This window comes from Hemicordylus capensis, chromosome 8 (assembly GCF_027244095.1).
Source record: "Hemicordylus capensis ecotype Gifberg chromosome 8, rHemCap1.1.pri, whole genome shotgun sequence".
NCBI classification, from domain to species: domain Eukaryota; kingdom Metazoa; phylum Chordata; class Lepidosauria; order Squamata; family Cordylidae; genus Hemicordylus; species Hemicordylus capensis.
In genome coordinates, this window is record NC_069664.1 from 17,495,366 (window position 1) to 17,513,324 (window position 17,959).

Consider the following 17,959-nt stretch of genomic DNA (forward strand, 5'->3'; position numbering starts at 1 on the left):
TGTTCACACAGAAATACCTCCTGCAAGCGGCACTTGTGCAGCTTGCCCCTTTAAAACATTGCGCCACAGCGATGGGATGTGTCCCCCAGCATCCATCACACGGCTCTGGCACAGAAATGGCATCGGAGCATGTGCCGATGCCATTTGCGGGGCCAGCAACAGCATGGCCCCGCAATGGATGATACTGCATAAGAGTACAGATGGGAAATGCCACTTTTGTGAATGTTTCCCCCCACAGGTCATAAATTCCCTGCATGAAGAAAACTAGTACACTAGGAAGAAAGGTTCTAGCCAAACCCTTTGCCTCCCATGCTGGTTTTCTTCATGCAGGTTGGTTTTTGTTTTGTTTTTTGTTTTTTGTTTGTAGCAGTAGTAGTAGATATGATCCTCCCCAGTCTAAAGTGATGCAGACTGTTCTACCAACACATCACTGACAAACTCATTTTGCTACATGGGTAGACCAAGCCCAGAACTTAAGTTCCAGCAGAGCCGCTCTCTCTGTCTCTCCTGTTTGAGCAGCAGTTCTTCCCCATGCCAGAAAGGGCACAGAGACTCCATTTATCCACATTAAAAAGCTGTCTGGCAGTAGACATCTAGCAGATCAGGAAGCAAGGTTCTACCCTGCCTCTTTACCTGAGGTGCTAGATTTTTGTGCGTGGAGAGGCATCCTGAAATATCTTTTCAGCCAGTGTGGTGTAGTGAGTAGAGTGTCATATGAATATATGAAACTGCTTGCTGCTGAGTCAGACTCTTGGCCCATCTAGCCCAGTATGATCTACTCTGACTGGCAGCAGCTCTCCAGGGTTTCAGACATGGGTCTTCCCCAGCCTTGTCTAGAGATGCTGACAGGGATTGCAGCTGTGACCTCCTGCAAGCAAAGCAGATGCTCTGCCACTGAGATGTGGGTCCATCTCCTCTTGTTAGATGAGGACTGGGAGGGAACCTGGTCTGATGGGGCCCCTGGCAAAGTGCCTTATGGGTGTGGGCCCTGGTTTAGGGACATAGGAAACTGCCATATACTGAGTCAGACCATTGGTCTATCTAGCTCAGTATTGTCTTCACAGACTGGCAGCGGCTTCTCCAAGGTTGCAGGCAGGAAGCTCTCTCAGCCCTATCTTGGAGATGCCGCCAGGGAGGGAACTTGAAACCTTCTGCTCTTCCCAGAGCGGCTTCATCCCCTGAGGGGAATATCCTGCAGTGCTCACACATCAAGTATCCTATTCCTATGCAACCAGGGCAGACAAGTCATGCTTGCCACCACAAGACCAGCTCTCCTCTCCTTGTTTACCTTGTCAAGTTTACCTTGACTTGGGGCTGCTGCCTATGGTGACTCCAGTCAAGCTCTTTCCCTACGCCCTCCTTCCAATCCTCTCTGTTTTCCAGCCTACATCTCCAGAGCACAGAAGGGTTGCCCTCGGTCCATCGCTGCCGACTTCTTCTGCCATCAAGTGCACGTCTTTGGAGAAAGCTCCCAGTCAAGATGGAGGAAGAGCCAGGAGGAGAGGAGGAAAAGCAGTTAGCTGTAACGTATGTGGATTTTTTTCTAGCGGTGGGATCCTTTAGGATGAAAAGGGAGCTCGGACCCCAAAGTCAACTCCAGCCTGAACCTTTGGAAGCTGAGACACAGTCTAGTAGTAGTAGTAGTTGTATACCAGAACCAGCAAGTTCTGAAAGTTCTGAATTCTGAAGTTCTGAATTTCTTCTTTCCCCTGCCCCCACCCCATCACAATCCACGTAAACCAAATACAAATTCTGACAGTAAAGGAAAGGAATCTCCAGTGCCGGTTTTAGGGATAGGCGAAGTAGGCAGCCACCGAGGGCCCCAAGCAATAAGGGGCCCCATCCAACATGTATCACTGTGACCATGCACGCTTAACTTGGTGGGCAGAAATGAACATATATAAAACGATAGATAATAATTGTGTTGTCTAGATCAGGGGTAGGCAGCATGCAGCTCCTTGGATGTTGCTGAACTACAACTCCCAGCCCCACCAGCCACAATTTATTATAGCTGGAGATGATGGGAGTTGTAGTTCTGCAACATCTGGAGTGCCACATATTGCCTATCCCTGGTCTAGTGGGAAACAGGAAGGGGTGGTACTCAGGCAGAATGGTGCACACACAAGTATAAGGAGTACTACCTACAGTACTCATTAGATCTGATTTAGATCAGGAGCTAATTATTTATTTGATTTGATTTATATACTGCCCTTCCTAAATTGGCTTGGGGCAGTTTCCCCTGAAATCAGAAATACATAACAATTAAAATCAAAAAGCAATTAAAAGCAGATTAAAATTGCAATGAAACCTAAATATCATTAAAAGCCAGGCTAAAAGGATGGGGCTTTAAGGCTCTCCTGAAGGCTCTATTCCTTTCAAACTATTCATTAGTTAATATGTCAACTTACAATTGCGTTATCACTGAGTTATCGCTTATCAAAAAGGTAGGTTCAATAAATATCATGGTGAAGACGTAGTAATGTTCCATACACAGTTTACTGTTTTATAATTGGGGCACCTCGCTGATGAGGTGAGGTCATAAAATTATAGGATGTTAGAGCTGGAAGGGACCTTGGAGGCCTTTTAGTCCAACGCTCTCCTCAGTGCAGAAAACTGCTCCAGCATCCCTGACAGATGGTTCTTCTGCCTCTGTTTGAAAACCTCCAACACGGGAGAGCCCGTCACTGCATGAGGCAGACTGTTCCACTGTCAAAACAGCTCTTACAGTTAGGAAACACTGCCTGATGTTTAGCCTAAATCTGCTTCTTTGTCATTTCAGCCCTTTGGTTCTAGTCCTGCTCTCAGGACCCACCAATTTGCACACTACTGTACTTTTCTGACAGATAGGGGAAAGGGTGGGCTAATCACCGAAAACAAGAGCTGGCCAGCAGGTGGCGCTGCGGAAATTGCACAAGGTCACTGCTGGCTATGTGCCCTGAGGGTGAGATTGCACTGGGAAAGCCGACGTTTGTCTGCAAGGGTGTGCAAGATGCCAAGTAAGCTCTTGCCTTCGACTTATCCGCAAACTCTTTTCAGAGAGCTTTTTTGTGCCCTCTGGAAAGGCCCTCAGTCCACAGGCCTATATTTATTGAACCAGTTTAGCCCTTCAGTATGACTATTTCCAAGGTGGTTGGAAATCAGCCTCACCAGTGTGTGGAATTTATTTTTTATGTTTTTTTTACATTTATATCCTGGGAGGGTAGGGAGGGTAGGTGCATATGACCCTTCAGGTACTACCGTCTGCCTAAGCAGGCACTCTTGACACAAACCACAACAAACAAATATTTTTGACAGAAGTTCCCAAAGCAGTTTACACAGAGAACACAATAATAAATTAATCAGAAGGATCTCTGTCCCCAAAGGGGCTGACAGTCTAAAAAGAAACACAGCAGCCACTGCTGTGCTGGGGCTGGATAGAGCCAGCTGCTCTTCCCCTGCTAAAGGTAAAGAGAATCGTCACTTTTAAAACGTGCCTCTGCTCAGTTAGCATAACTCATCCATTTATCTAAATCCCCCCCCCCCCGATTTCTGTTCCCTGCTTCCCTGCTAACATTTCTTGGCTGTTTGAAGGATTGCTTAGTATGGGCAGGGAGCTGGATAGCTAGCAAGTGACCCCAAGTGTTGTCTTTTCTCTCCCCATGCCACACACACAAACACACACAGGCGCGCTGGTCTTGTGGTAGCAAGCATGCATTGTCCCCTTTGCTAAGCAGGGCCATCCACCCTGGTTGCATTTGAACAGGAGATGTGTGAGCACTGCAAGATCTTCCCCTCAGGGGATGGAGCCGCTCTGGGAAGAGCAGACGGTTCCAAGTTCCCTCTCTGGCATCTCTGAGACAGGGCTGAGAGAGATTCCTGCCTGCAACCTTGGAGAAGCTGCTGCTAGTCTGTGCAGACAATACTGATGAGCTAGATAGACCAATGGTCTGACTCCGTATATGGCAGCTTCCTATGTGCATGCGCGCGCGCATGCACACACACACACACACTGCCTTGTTGCTGCCAGTTTTCTCTCCCCAGGCCCCCTCACTCATCTCTCTCTAACAGAAAGCCATAGCACAGGAATCCAGCAGCTAGAGACGCGTTCTTCTGCCATCCAGCACTGTTAGGCCCAGGGGATATATGGCCATTCGAAATGGCGCCCTGCTGTCATCTGCTACGGGATATGCGTCTGTAAAGCCAAGACTCGGTCCCATTCCCTGACCCTCCCCTAGCAACGGCCCCTGATAAAAAGGTCACAGTCCTGCCCAGCTATTTTGGGCCGAGCCAGGCGGGGAAGCTCCTTGTTGCTATTTTTGTCGGCCGGCCTGGGCGAGAAGGGAAGAAGGGCCCTCTCTCCGTCCTCCTGACTGGCTAGCTGCCGTTGCCCCTCTGCTCTGAAGCAGGCCCCGATTGGCCAGAAGGGCCGGACTGTTGCGGTATAAAGCGTGTGGCCATATCCCTCCTAGGTGTTGGTGCTCAGACCAGGGCTTGCGTTGGTCCTTCCTGCTGTATCGGGGTGCTGCTGGGTCTCTACTGGGGCACGGTCTTGGTTCCGGAATGCCAACCCACCGGCTGGTCATCGTGCGGCACGGCGAGAGCACCTGGAACCAGGAGAACCGCTTCTGCGGCTGGTTCGATGCCGAGCTGAGTGAGAAGGGGAAAGAGGAAGCGCAGCGTGGGGCCCAGGCTGTCAAGGACGCCGGCTACGAGTTTGACATCTGCTACACTTCGGTGCTGAAGAGGGCTATCCGCACGCTCTGGTTCATTCTGGATGGCATCGACCAGATGTGGCTGCCCGTGGTGCGGACCTGGCGCCTGAACGAGCGTCACTACGGGGGCCTGACCGGCCTCAACAAGGCTGAGACAGCAGCCAAGCATGGGGAGGAGCAGGTCAAGATCTGGAGGCGCTCCTTTGACATCCCACCACCCCCCATGGACGAGCAGCACCCTTACTACAAGGTCATCAGCAAGGTTGGTGCCAGCACACGTCTGGGTGGGGAAGGGTTCCTGGTGTGGAGCTTGGAAGGGGAACGTCACTGCTGGAGAACGTGGCTGCTCAGTGGACACACGGCTGCAAAACTTTGCCCCCCCGCGAGATGTTCTTGAACTACAACTCCCATAATCCTCTGCCACGGTGGCCAATAGGGGTGATGGGACTGGTAGTCCAACATCTGCAGGAAGGCCGAAGTTGTGCAGCCGTGCTCCAAAACACACTAAGAGATGCCAGGTGTTGCCAAGAAGGATTTCGAGGTGTGGAGGACCCTGCTGACCAGCTTAAAAGCTAGAGTGACCTCTGATCCAAATTACAACTTCTACGTAATGATAATGGCTGGCTTTCTCTGCAGGGCTATGAAAAAACAGAAGTTGCCCTGCAGAGATGCGGACAGACTGAAGTTCAAATGCATTCCATTCAAATGCTTTCCCTGCAGCCCAGCAGTAGCAGAGGGGAGGGGGGAGCGATTTTTAACTGCCCTCCCCTCCCTCCAGATGGAGTTTTTACTCCCTGAAGGCTGCACCACTAAACTCTGGTTTGTTTGCATCTCCACAGGGCTACTGGTGTTTTTGCAGCCCTGTGGAGAATGTCAGTTCAGTGTTGTTGCTTAGAATGTTTATATACTGCTTTTCAACAAAAGATCTCAAAGTGGTGTTTACACAGCAGATGGCTCCTTGTCCCAAAAGGGCTCCTAGTCTGAAAAGAAACACCAGCAACAGCCTCTGGAAGAATGCTGCATTAGGCTGAATAGGGACAGCTACTCCTCCCCTGTTTAAATGTAGGAAGGCTGCTACTTTAAAAGGTGCCTCTTTCCCCAGTTAGTGGAGAACATGGAGATCTTGTATTGTGCAGGACCCTAAGAACAATAGAAACTGTAGTGACAAGAAGACTCATATTGGAGCCGAGTGTGTGTTACCCCACCTAGCTGGACAAAGAGGCATCTTTCTGAGTGGTGATTCCCTTTATGTTAAGCGGGGAGGAGCAACTGGCCCTCTCCAACCCCAACATAGCATCCCTCTAGGGGCTTTTTGTCTGCCTTTTTGTTTCTTTTTAAACTGTGAGCCTTTTGGAGGCAGGAAATCATGTTGTTGTTTTTGGTTGTTCGTTTGTCTTGCAAACTGCTTTGTGATTGGAAAAAGTGGTATATAAGCAGCAGTGGTCATAGGAGCAAATGGGAGTCAGTGTGGTGTGTTGTACTAGGACTGGGAATTTCCAGGTTCAAATCCCCACTCAGCCATTAAGCTTATTGGATGATCTTGGGCCAGGCACTGTTTCTCAGACCAACCTAACTCCATGGAAGAATGACAAGATGATGATAATGTAAAATGGATACATTGGTTTTAGAGAGTCACAAAGCACCAAATATATGGATTCGCACCTGAAACTTCAATTCCCAACCAAATTTAAATTACTCTCTCTTATAATTTCACAAATATATTAATGAAATATTTAGAATCAAACTTAATATGCAAAATCTTATTAATTATATATTTAACCCAATATCGGTATTACAAAAATAATTGAACAGCAGCTACAATCCCACAGATCCGCACAATACAGTCTTTCAAAAGGTGATGTCAAAAAGTCCAAATCAGCCCCGTTAATCCTGAAATAAAGAAAGTTTGGTTTTAAATCCTTGGTTTTAGACCAGTTTCTTGACTCGCTAGTGGCAGCTGAAGGAAGCGGCCTTGAAATGGGAAATGGATCTTAACTGCTTGCGGCTGGTGACCAATGGGTGTGAAGGGCTGGGCTGCTGAACCTCTTAGCAAAGCAGTCAGACCTCTGGGTGGTGGGACACACCTTCTGTAGTGATGCAGCCTCCTGCCACCAGGTGGTGTCTTGAGCTAAAGCGCTCTACCTTAGAGGCCTTGGCCTTTGGAAGAGGAGGTCTTGGGAGAGCTGGTCTTGTGGCCACAAGCAGAAATGGTCCCCTTTGCTAAGCAGGGTTCACCCTGGTTGCATTTGAATGGGAGGCTACATGTGAGCACTGTAACATGCAACCTTGGAGAAGCCGCTGCCAGTTTGTGAAGACAATACTGAGCTAGATGGACCAATGGTCTGACTCAGTATATGGCAGCTTCCTATGTTCCTATAGCCCAACCTGGAAGTGTCTAGAACAAATGCTGAAGAGATTATGGATCTCCTTGCGTTTGGTCTGGGGTCCCTGAAAGCTTGTTCGGTGAATGAGAAGAAGTCTCTCTCTCTCCCCACATGTGCTGCGTTGCTTCCCTCTGTCTGTCCTGCTCCCTCACATCAGCACATCAGAGCCAACATTTGATTCAAGCTCTGAATGGCCCTTTGCTTTGCATTTCTTTTTGAGGATCGCCACACAACTCACTAGGAACAGAGAAAGCTGCCATATACCTAGTCAGACCATTGGTCCATCTAGCTCAGTGTTGTCTACAAAGATTGGCAGCAGCTTCTCCAAGGCTGCAGGCAGGAGCAGCCCTGTCTGGAGATCCAAGGGAACTTGGTACCTTCTATATGCAATCATGCAGGTGCTTTCCCAGAGCAGCCCCATCCCTTGAGGGAAATATCTTACAGTGCTCACACATGTAGTCTCCCAAATACAAACCAGGGCAAACTCTGCTTAGCAAAGGGGACAATTCATGCTTGCTACCACAAGACCAGCTCTCCTCCCATAGTTTGCTGCTTCCGCTCCAAAGTTACAATCTGCTTCACATGTAAACATGCGAAGCTGCTCTTATACTGAGTGCAGCCATTGGTCTATCTCGCTCCATCTTGTCTCTGATTGGCAGCAGTTCTTAATTAGTTCTTCATACTGAGCCCTGTTCAGACAATAAGCTCATTCACACACTCTTCATCAGGATAGGAGGATCACCCAGCCAGGGTTGGAGAGCCAGGGGCACTCCCGATGGGCAGTTGTGAGAACTCCAAAATCAAGGTAGGAGGATGGACCGTGTGGGTGGCGGGAGCTGGTTCATATGTGCGCACCCTACCTAGATTCTTTCCCCAGCATTTTACCAAAGGTGGACAAAAAGCTGTCCGACCCAGCTCCTGCCTCCTCCCTTGATTTTGGAGTTCTCACAACCGCTGATTAGGAATGTACCCAGCTCTCCTACCCTGCCCGACACTCCTCCTACCCATCATGTGAATGAGCCTATTATGTTGCACGAGTGTGCAGATGTCTGTACACAGGTACATGCGTTTGTGTGAATGACTGTCCCTGCGTTTATGTGAAATGCGAACCTGGGTACAGGCCCCTCGAATGCATGGTACAGATAGGAAGGATCGACATCACGTGTGAACTACTCTGCCTGTGTAATTTGTACACTTGCCGGTCGAGTGTTGAGCACAACGTGCGCATGGGGCAACTGTGGTGTTTGGCTCCTCTCCTGACCTGGTCTAACCCTGGGCTCTTTTTCACATCCTGCAGGAACGCCGCTATGCTTGTTTGAAGCCAGGGGACCTCCCCTCCTGCGAGAGCCTCAAGGACACCATTGCCCGTGCTCTGCCCTTCTGGAATGACGAGATCGCACCCCAAATCAAGGCTGGCAAAAGGGTCCTCATTGCTGCCCATGGCAACAGCCTCCGAGGGATTGTCAAGCATCTGGAAGGTCAGGGCTGCTTTGCTTTGCTTTGCATTGCCTGCCAACTGCGTGGAGTGTGTGTGTGTGTGTTTCTCAAAGTGGGGTCTCCAGATGTTGTTGTACTCCATCTTCCATCATGCCCAGCCGCAGTGGCTGAAGGCTACTGTGGCAGGGGAGGATGATGGGAGTTGAAGTCCAACAACATCTGGAGGCCCCACTTTGAGACCTCCTGCATTAGCCCTATTGACAAGTTCAACACATATCCAGGCTGTGTGTTGTGTGCACATGAACAGGTCTGTATGCACACACAGTTAGTCCCACATTCTGTTCCCCACTTGTAGAGTCAGTTGCACAAGAACATGTACATGTACAGACACCTGTATGCGCACACATCATCATATCTGAACGGGGCTTTTGGTGTTCTTGTGTACACTCCCACCCCACCGGCCTCCCTGACTCATAAGCTGCACAGTTCACATTGCCCAGGACAGGTGGGAAAGGCCTCAGGCAACATTTTCCATTTGGGTTTTCTCTGAAGGCAGGACTGTGTGGGTCCCGTAAGCTTGAAGCAGCATTGACTGGGATCTCATTTAAAGCCACCACCTTTCCTTTCACCACCACCCTAGGTTTCTAGTCCTTAACACTACAAAGAATACTCAGTGAAATCTCAGAAGCTAGAGAGAGGTTCTGGGCAGAATCTCCAGCCATTATGGCCTTCAGTGCTCTGCCACACACTTCATCACATCCCATGATTAACCAAACATAATATATTCTATGCAAAATCAGCAGATATATGCAGATTTAGTAAATATGCATACTGTACTCTACATAAATACACAGATTTATATTTCATGGAATTCCGCTTTTCCTTGCACGGAATTTGCATTGGCTTGGTGCAGTGTATGTGTGTGAGAGAGTGTGTCAGTGAGAGAGCGTGTGAGGGGGGGGGGAGGGGGGTATTATTTATTGTTGAGTACGCACTGTCCTTTGAGGATGATGATCAAAGTTCATTCACTACTTCAATCTGGGAAGCAGGCTCTTCTGCTAAGGTGTTCTAGGGCAGAAGTACAGCTCAGGTCTCGCCACCTGTGCACAGCATTTTGTTCTTTTAGTTCCAGACACTGACCTTGCAGGGATGCTTGTGGAGTGTCTGTGAGGCCAAGGTACCAGAGCAAAGAGCTGAGCTCTGGCCATGGTGAAGAACTAGATCACTTACAGGTGACCTTTTTATCCGGGCAGAGTGCCCGCCAGATGGCTTCCCAACTATGTACCCCGTCTCCTTCCCTCTTGAACCTTGACAGCTTCTGTCTGCCTCTTGAACCACTCTAAACTTTCTGCAGCTTTTCCTGAAGACAACTTGCTGAAGAATGAGGGACATCATTGTAGGATGTTATGATCAGCAGGGGAAGTGTATTAAAAACCTTCAGATTTCTCAGTTACAGACTTGGTGATTGAAGCTGTTCTCCTCGGGCAACTCACCGGGTTGCACGAGAAATCCGCTGTAGTTTAGTGGTTAGAGTGTTGGACTAGGATCCATGAAAACCAGGTTCAGATCATCACTCAGTGATGAAACTCACTGGGTGATCTTGGGCCCATCACACTCTCTGAGGCCAGCCTACCTCACAGGGTTGTGAGAATTAAAAAAATGCTTCCCTGAGCACCTTGGAGGAAAAGTGGGCTTAGGAATATGAATAATAATAATCTGGCCATTTTCCCCTCACTCCCCATCGTGCCTTTTAAAAGTCTGCCATTTAATCAGAAGACAATGCAAAAATAGCCACATAAACTGACCATAGTTTATAACTAATTTAAAACAACCCATAAAAGACTTTTTGGAATGAAAAGATTGTCAACTGCATCCTGAAGATAGTGGAAAGGGAACCTGTCCTATTTCCCTGGAAAGAAGCACCATAACTCAGTGGAAGAGCATCTGCTTTGCATGCAGAAGGTCCCAGGTTCAATCCCTGGCAGCATCTCCAGTTTTTGGGCTGGGAAAGACTCCAGCCTGAAACCTTGGAGGGCTGCTGCCAGTCATTGTAGACAATCCTTAGCTAGATGGACCAAAGGTCTGAGTCGATCTGATCCTATGTTCCTATGCACCAAAACTGGTACCCATTGGACAAATGTCGGTTAAAAGTAGACCAGAGAGCAGAGCCTTAGATGGTGATCTCAGGGTTGCGGCAGGTTTACATGGGAGCAGGAAATCCTTAAGATAACCTGGCTCTATACTATTTAGGCCAGGGTTTCTTAACCTTGGGCTCCCAGATGTTGTTGGACTACAACTCCCAGAATCTCCAGCCACAAAGGCTATGTCTGGGGAGATTCTGGGAGTTGTAGTCCAACAACGTCTGGGGGCCCAAGGTTAAGAAACCCTGATTTAGGCTTTAAAGTGTGTTTTTTTAACCCGCACTTTGAGTGGGGAAGTGAATGGTAACCAGACCCAGTTGGTGTAATATTGGCTGAGCCAGACTGACAACAGTCTGTCACTGCAGTCTGCACCCATAGTAGCTTCTAAACTCTCTGCAAAGGCAGCTCCACATAAAGCACACTGCAGTAATCTAACCTGAATGCAGGCAGAGTCGGGGTCGCCATCCTGAGGCTCTCCAGCGGTGGTTGGGCTGCAGCTTCCATTTTCATGGGAAGTTGTAGACCAGCAGCCTCTGGTTGGTCACCCCAGGACTAGAGCACGGATAACCGAGAGCAGTCTTGCTGGATCTAGATGAGGCTGCAGTGGGTAAACTTCAGCCAAGCTGTAAAAAAAACCACCTCTGCTTGCAGCCACCATCTCGCATTGAGGGACATCCCTGGATCCCTGGAGCATCCTTAATTCTGCCGGAAGTGTGACCCTGTCCCAGTCTGTTTGGACACCTTTAGGCAGACCTTGACTGAAGGGAGAGGTACTCAACTCTGCAACATTGCAGCTCCAAGAGAACAGAACAGAACAAATATTTATATACCGCTTTTTGACAAAAGTTCCCAAAGCGGTTTACATAGAGAAAAGAATCATAAAGTAATAAGATGGATCCCTGTTACATAGGAAGCTGCCATATAGTGATTCAGACCATTGGTCTATCTAGGTCAGTATTGTCTTCACAGACTGGCAGCAGCTCCTCCAAGGTTGCCGGCAGGAATCTCTCTTAACCCTATCTTGGAGATGCTGCCAGGGAAGGAACTTGGAACTTGGAGAAGAGAGCTGGTCTTGTGGGAGCAAGCATGACTTGTCCCCATAGCTAAGCAGGGTCTGCCCTGGTTGCATATGAAAGGGAGACTAGATGTTTGAGCACTGCAAGATATTCCCCTCAGGGGATGAAGCTGCTCTGGGAAGAGCAGAAGGTTCCAAGTTCACTCCCTGGCAGCATCTCCAAGATAGGGCTGAGAGAGATTCCTGCCGGCAACCTTGGAGGAGCTGCTGCCAGTCTGTGAAGACAATACTGAGCTAGATAGACCAATGGTCTGACTCAGTATATGGCAGTTAACTATGTTCCTACGTTCCTAACCTTCTGCTCTTCCCAGAGCGGCTCCATCCCCTGAAGGGAAGCCCTGTTCCCAAAGGACTTACCTTTTAAAAAGAAACATAAGGTAGATACCACCAGCAGTCACTGGAGAGATGCTGTGCTGGGGATGGATAGGGCCAGTTGCTCTCCCCCTGCTAAATAGATGAGAATCGCCACTTTAAAAGGGTGATTAGCAAGTTAGCAAGAGTTACTTTATCTTTGTAGAAACCAAGTACTTCTGCAGAATTGGTTTACATAGGAAAATACATAAATAAGATGGTTGCCTGTCCCCAAAGGGCTCACAATCTAAAAAAAAAAAAAAGCATAAGAAACACCAGCAACAGCCAGCCCCTGGAGGGATGCTGTGCTGGGGTTGCATAGGACCAGTTGCTCTCCCCCTGCTCAATATAAGAGAATCACCACTTTTAAAAGTGTCTCTTTGCTCAGTTAGAACATTAAGGCTGTTCGGGACATGCTTATTCTCTCTCATCTTGATTTTAAGTTAGAATTAAGCAAATTTGGAGATTTGAACTGAGATTTGAATTGAGTTAGAATTAAGCAAATTTGGAGATGCTTTGGTATTCTAAGTAAAATGGAGTTACTTTGGTTTTCTAAAACACATCAATCTTACTCTTCCTGCCTGCAAAACCAGTACTGTCGGCCCAGTTTTGGTGCCTGGGAAGTGCTGGACTTCCGCCTGGAACCAGACCTTTAGCCAGGGTGAACCTGGAGTGCTCCTGGTCCAACCGGCATCCTCAGCAGGCGCTACAAGAGCTGGTTGCTGTGTGAGTGTGACTTGCCAGCCGCTGAAGGTTGTGTTGCTATTTCAAGTCTGGAGTCGCATTACAAGACTTGGGAGATTAGCGGACTGGGCTACTCCCGTGTATCTCTCTCTCTCTCCCTCTCCCTCTCCCTCTCCCTCTCTCTCTCTCTCAGGCCCTGCCGGTAGCCTCCCCACCCGTCTCCACCCCAGGATTCTGTTTCTCTGGCCTCTGTGAATGAGCCCCCAGTTGCAAAAGGTCACGGGCATTCCAAGGAGGCTTCTCACAATTCAAGAGGAAGACAGAGCAGCGTGCATGAGAAGCAAGCAGACTGCCTCGGAGGGAGCTTTCGCCTCGCCCTCTGCTGGTAGCTGCTGTGCCTTCCCCTCTCAGGCATGCTGCATGGCTGCGCCGTTTCCATGGAGACTTGCGCTAGGCCGCGGCTCAGTCCGTGCACCTGTGGTGCAGAGCACACACACGCTGCATTTCACACGTTACCCTGAACCTTTTTCACCACACGGAAAGTGATCGCTTTGTGGGAAATTCAAACGTGTTTTCCAGCCCGTTGAAGGCTTAACAGATCCATTAGCACAAGTACAGTGACCGTTCCAAGATAATTTCAGCAATTTGCCAGGGACTGCTGTTGTGTATAGTCATTAGCTGACATCCTGTCTGGCAAAGCTCCAGTGCAACCAGTATAGCGCCATGCTTCTGAAGAGTTCCAGACTAAGGCTGCACTGGTGCTAGTGTGTGTGTGTGTGTGTATGTATTTCAGCAACCTCCTCTTCCCCCAGGAGCCCTCTGTGTCACTTAAATATGTCCCTGAGGGCTATATGGCCCTCAGGAACATATTTTTGGGTGGCACAGAGTGCTTCCTGGGCAATTCACTGAAATTGGCCCCTACCACTGAGCCAGCTGTGGAGCTTAGTGAGCTGAAATTTTAAAAAGCAATAGGACTTCTCCCGTTGCAGCAAAATAAAATCGAGATTAACATTGAATAAGACGTTAACTGATTTAGGGAAAGTTCTCAAGGACCTGCTTTAAACACAAACACACACACTCTCTCTCTCTCCCTCCCTCCCTCCCTCCCTCCTTTGGAGACCTTTCAGAAACCCTCAGGTCAAGAATTCCATAGGTGCAGCACCACAAGCAAAACGGTTCTTTCCTTGGTCACTGCCAATTGGATTTGTGTTGGTGGCTGACCAGAGAGCAGGAGCTGTGATGATGACCTCATAGTTCAGGCAGGTTCATAAGGTCACAGGTGATCCTTAAGTTATAAGTTATATTAGTCTGTGTACTGTTTTAAATGTAGCAACCAGCACCTTGATTTAAGCCCAGGAACAGAATGGTAACCAGTTGCAGCTGCCATTACATAGGTATGATATTGTCATAGCAGCTTCATGCATCTTATGAAGTGGGCTTTGTTCCACCAAAGTAAGTTATTTGATGTTAGAAACTGGGGGGTCATCTTAAATTCAGAGTCTTCTTCCTTTCAGGTAAATACAGGTGTAACGTGTATTTAAGCTGTATTTTTTAAGGGAGGGGTCTTAAATTCAGTGTCATCTTCTATTCAGGTAAAAACGGTAATGTCTGATGTGTGGATGATCCAGTTTGTGGCAGGATATTTCTCAATATCACAGTGTCTGGTCCTGGAAGTGCCTTTCTCTCATACCAAATTGTGGAGACTGGTTATGGTGGTTCGGAGGGAAGGACACTCTGCATGTGCCCAGAAGCACTCTGTCATGTGTGACCGCTGGGCAATGTAATTGCAAATAGGTTCTGTGGCTGAGCCTGGCTCAGTTTAGGTCCTTTTGACTCTTTGATCCCCTCCACCTCTAGTAGTACTCTTGCTTCCAGACAGCTGTACTCTTTTGGAGGGGCACTTTTGTGTGTAGTGAGACAGGCTACAGATGTGTTTGAGCCAGGCGCTACCTTTGACCATCTCAGTACTTTTGAGAATGAGCAAAAGGTGTCACCGCAGGGCCTTCTCTGACTGACTCCATTTCCCCATGCAGGGATGTCCGACGCGGCCATCATGGAGCTCAACCTCCCAACTGGGATTCCCATTGTGTATGAATTGGATGACAACCTGAAGCCTACGAAGCCCATGCAGTTCCTGGGTGACGAAGAGACCGTGCGGAAAGCCATGGAGGCTGTGGCAGCCCAGGGCAAGGTCCAAAAGTGAAGTGGAAGAGGCACTGGTGAAATAAACATCTGAAAACCCCACTTGAGTGAGTGTGTGAGATTTATTAGAGGAGAGCCTCCTTGTCCTAGCAGGGGCCAAGATCAGGTTGGGGATGGGTCCTCTTTTGATAACGCCATCTTGCAAAATCCTTGCAGAAAGGATTGTGGAAAAGGATCCTTGCAAAATCTTTGCATGAGGTCAAAATAACACGATCCATGATATTTTTGGAGGGACCAAAACCTACGTACGCAAGAGCGCTCTCCCCAAAATCCTTGACAAGGACTTAGTGCAAGCATGGACCTACTAGCCTGAGTGGCTTAATCAACTCTGTTTAGGACATTTGGAAGCACCTTGTTGAAAACCAAATACACCAGCCCACATGGTTGAAAAGGAAATATAGGAAGTGCAATGATATCATATGCCGGTGTTCTTCATTGTAAGGTCCAGGGGCCAAGGGTGGCCCCTATCAACCTTCAGTTGGACTCCTTGACTAATGGTTGATTGGGCCTGTGTGAAGCTACTCTGCATAGTTCCCCTGGCACCATCTGCAGACGACTGTTCTCACCGTGCAGTGCTGCACTTTGCCCAGCGTGAGAGAAGGCACCCTTTTATGGTGAATGGAGCCCTCTTGAGTCCCTGCACACCACCTTGGAAGGTGACATAGAGTGCTGGGAAATGTAGCCTTTCCCAGTGCTTTCCCCATAGAGCTCTTTTTAAAAGGCCCCATCTCTACTAGTCTGAGGGAAATAGGCCAGCTCGGGCAAGATGCCTCTCAATACCAGTTGCAGGGAGCAACAGCAGAAGAGAGGGCATGCCTTCATCTCTTGCTTGTGGGCTTCCCAGAGGCATGTGGCGGGCCTCTGAGGGAAACAGGATGCTGGACTAGATGGGCTGCCTTGGGCCTGATCCAGCAAGTCGGTTCTTATGTTCTAAAATGGCCCTCCCAGCACTGAGGAAAGTGCAGTTCTGTGCGGAGATCAGCATTGTGGGAAATGGCTCTCCAATGAAAGATGTTTTGTTTTTTGTTTTGCCACAGTGGCCCCTGCTTGAAAAAATAGTGAAGATCGCCAACATGCCCTGCATCAGTAGCTCAAGAAAACAAATGCAGTAAACCCTAGTCATAGCACAGGTAGCCATCTATATCCACATTTTAAAAACCTACTTAATTCTTTTAGAGCACAAATAGGCAAAGCAGGAGGTTAAGTTGGGCAAGAACCTCCCTTGATCACAGACATGAAGCAAATGGTCCATTGTACATTTGGATCAAGGTCCTTCACACACCCTACTGGGCAAAATCTATAACTGATGTAGCTACTATAGAAGCTCCCTATATTTGTCTATTCAACTGACTTCTTTCGGGAGACATAGCCACAATCTTTTTCTGCTTGTCGACATAGCTCAGTCCAATCTTGTTTCCTTTTCCACTGGAAAATTGACTTTGCAGTCTACACTACTTTGCATGACTGAGAAGTCAGACTATATTTAGGTTTGCTAACTTTTCCCCTGATGGATTCAGTGCCTCTTTAACAGCAGCATCATGGCAAGAAATTTAACAGGCACAATTTCCCCAGCATGGTTCTTTCCCATCCCATTGGCAGCATATGAGTATCTTTTGACCTGGCAGTGCTCTCCCTTGCTTCACAGCAATTAGAGCCATATCTAATGATTATTATGATCCTTGGTGCTCCTGTCAGGAGTTTACAACTCTGTAGGTGGCGGGCATGAAGCCTCCGGCTGCTCTGTGTATCCAGTTGTGCTCAGTGTTTTAATCTCTTCCACCTCCTGTTATCTTTTGTCACTTGTTATGATTTTGTTTACTTCCTGCTATGACTTATTAAAACTTTCCCATCTGTTTAGTCTCCATGAATGCAACTGTGATGAAAACATTTGGGAGGCTGGCAAGGAGTTATTTCATGCATCTCACCCATTAACATGGAGGGCCTGAGACAACTGAGAGGGGAACAACTCCTTTTAATGCTTTCCTCCACCCCAATACAAAGCCCCAAGCAGTGTTCCCTCTAAGATGTGTGCATGCTCACACATTTTTTGATGTCTGCTCAGTTAATTTTAGATCCCGCTCAGGTTGAATTGGGAAGGCCCCACCCTGAATGCATGTGCGCACACACTGCCTTGATATTGCCACCCAGAACAAATCTAATTTCACACACAGATGGAAAAAAATTAGAACACTGGCCCCAATTATTGTGAGTATTGTTCATACCCCTATTTCTGTATTAGCTGAAATATTCTTAGATCATTGCTTCCTTGCAATGCACCTAGGTAAAGATAAATTGCAATCTTTCTAAACAAGCATAAATTGCAAATAAATAATTGGATGATGTAGAATTTCCCTCTACCACTTCCACTTGATTAAGGAAATATTTAGTTAAGATGGGTGTTTAGATGAATCCTTGATATCCAAGAATCCCTCCTAACTTAACTCTCCATCAATGGGTCTACTTTGCTGTTCTTTTTTATCTAGGATGCTTTGACTTGGTTCTTGGTAACACCGGCTTTGCAGAAATCAGATGTATCTCATGACACTGCATTTGAATGCATTGCCAAAATAATATTATTTGCCAGAATAGGTCATAGGCTGTCACAGCACTACCAGACATCATCACAAAAGCATACATTATTTGCCAGAGTAGGTAATAAGCTATAATAGCACTATCAGACACCATCACAAAAGCAGCATGAGTCAGATCAGCAGACAATATGATGAAATTTTAAATATATATTGTTGGATTTTTTTTAAGGATCCAAAATGATGAGATTAAGAAGTCATAATGGCAAGGATATTTTAACTCTTCTTTCAGTCATATCTATATCTATATCTCTATCTTGCATCATAGTAACTTCAACCTTACATTTTTTAAATTTTCTGTGAAACTCTCAGAAGTATATAAATTCTGCTTGTAGAATCTTTCCATGTAAATATATCATCTTGAGAAGTACAATTGCCCTAGACTAGAAAACGCATGAAAGGCTTC

General features: G+C 47.6%; 1 protein-coding gene and 1 long non-coding RNA gene across 2 annotated transcripts; one reads left to right on the forward strand and one right to left on the reverse strand.

The window, feature by feature from the left end:
- The first annotated feature begins 1,392 nt into the window (after positions 1-1,392).
- On the forward strand, positions 1,393-15,007 carry PGAM2 (phosphoglycerate mutase 2). Its single transcript, XM_053270147.1, has 4 exons — positions 1,393-1,527; positions 4,449-4,953; positions 8,373-8,553; positions 14,797-15,007. Exons 1-4 carry the CDS (start codon positions 1,481-1,483, stop codon positions 14,964-14,966), a joined length of 903 nt encoding a protein of 300 aa, XP_053126122.1. The 5' UTR covers positions 1,393-1,480; the 3' UTR covers positions 14,967-15,007.
- Positions 6,450-13,166, reverse strand: LOC128333988 (uncharacterized). The gene is made up of 4 exons (XR_008311146.1): positions 13,069-13,166; positions 12,086-12,175; positions 11,090-11,276; positions 6,450-6,581 (listed from the first exon to the last, which is right to left on the reverse strand). It is a non-coding gene; the product is annotated as an uncharacterized LOC128333988 (long non-coding RNA).
- Positions 15,008-17,959: the final 2,952 nt, after the last annotated feature.

Bases quoted from the DNA above. Each gene is read 5' to 3' on its own strand.
- PGAM2 (XM_053270147.1), top strand. From the start codon at position 1,481: ATGGAGGAAGAGCCAGGAGGAGAGGAGGAAAAGCAGTTAGCTGTAAC. The intron at 4,954-8,372 runs GTTGGTGCCAGC...CACATCCTGCAG, and splicing joins ACTACAAGGTCATCAGCAAG to GAACGCCGCTATGCTTGTTT. The intron at 8,554-14,796 runs GTCAGGGCTGCT...TTCCCCATGCAG, and splicing joins GATTGTCAAGCATCTGGAAG to GGATGTCCGACGCGGCCATC.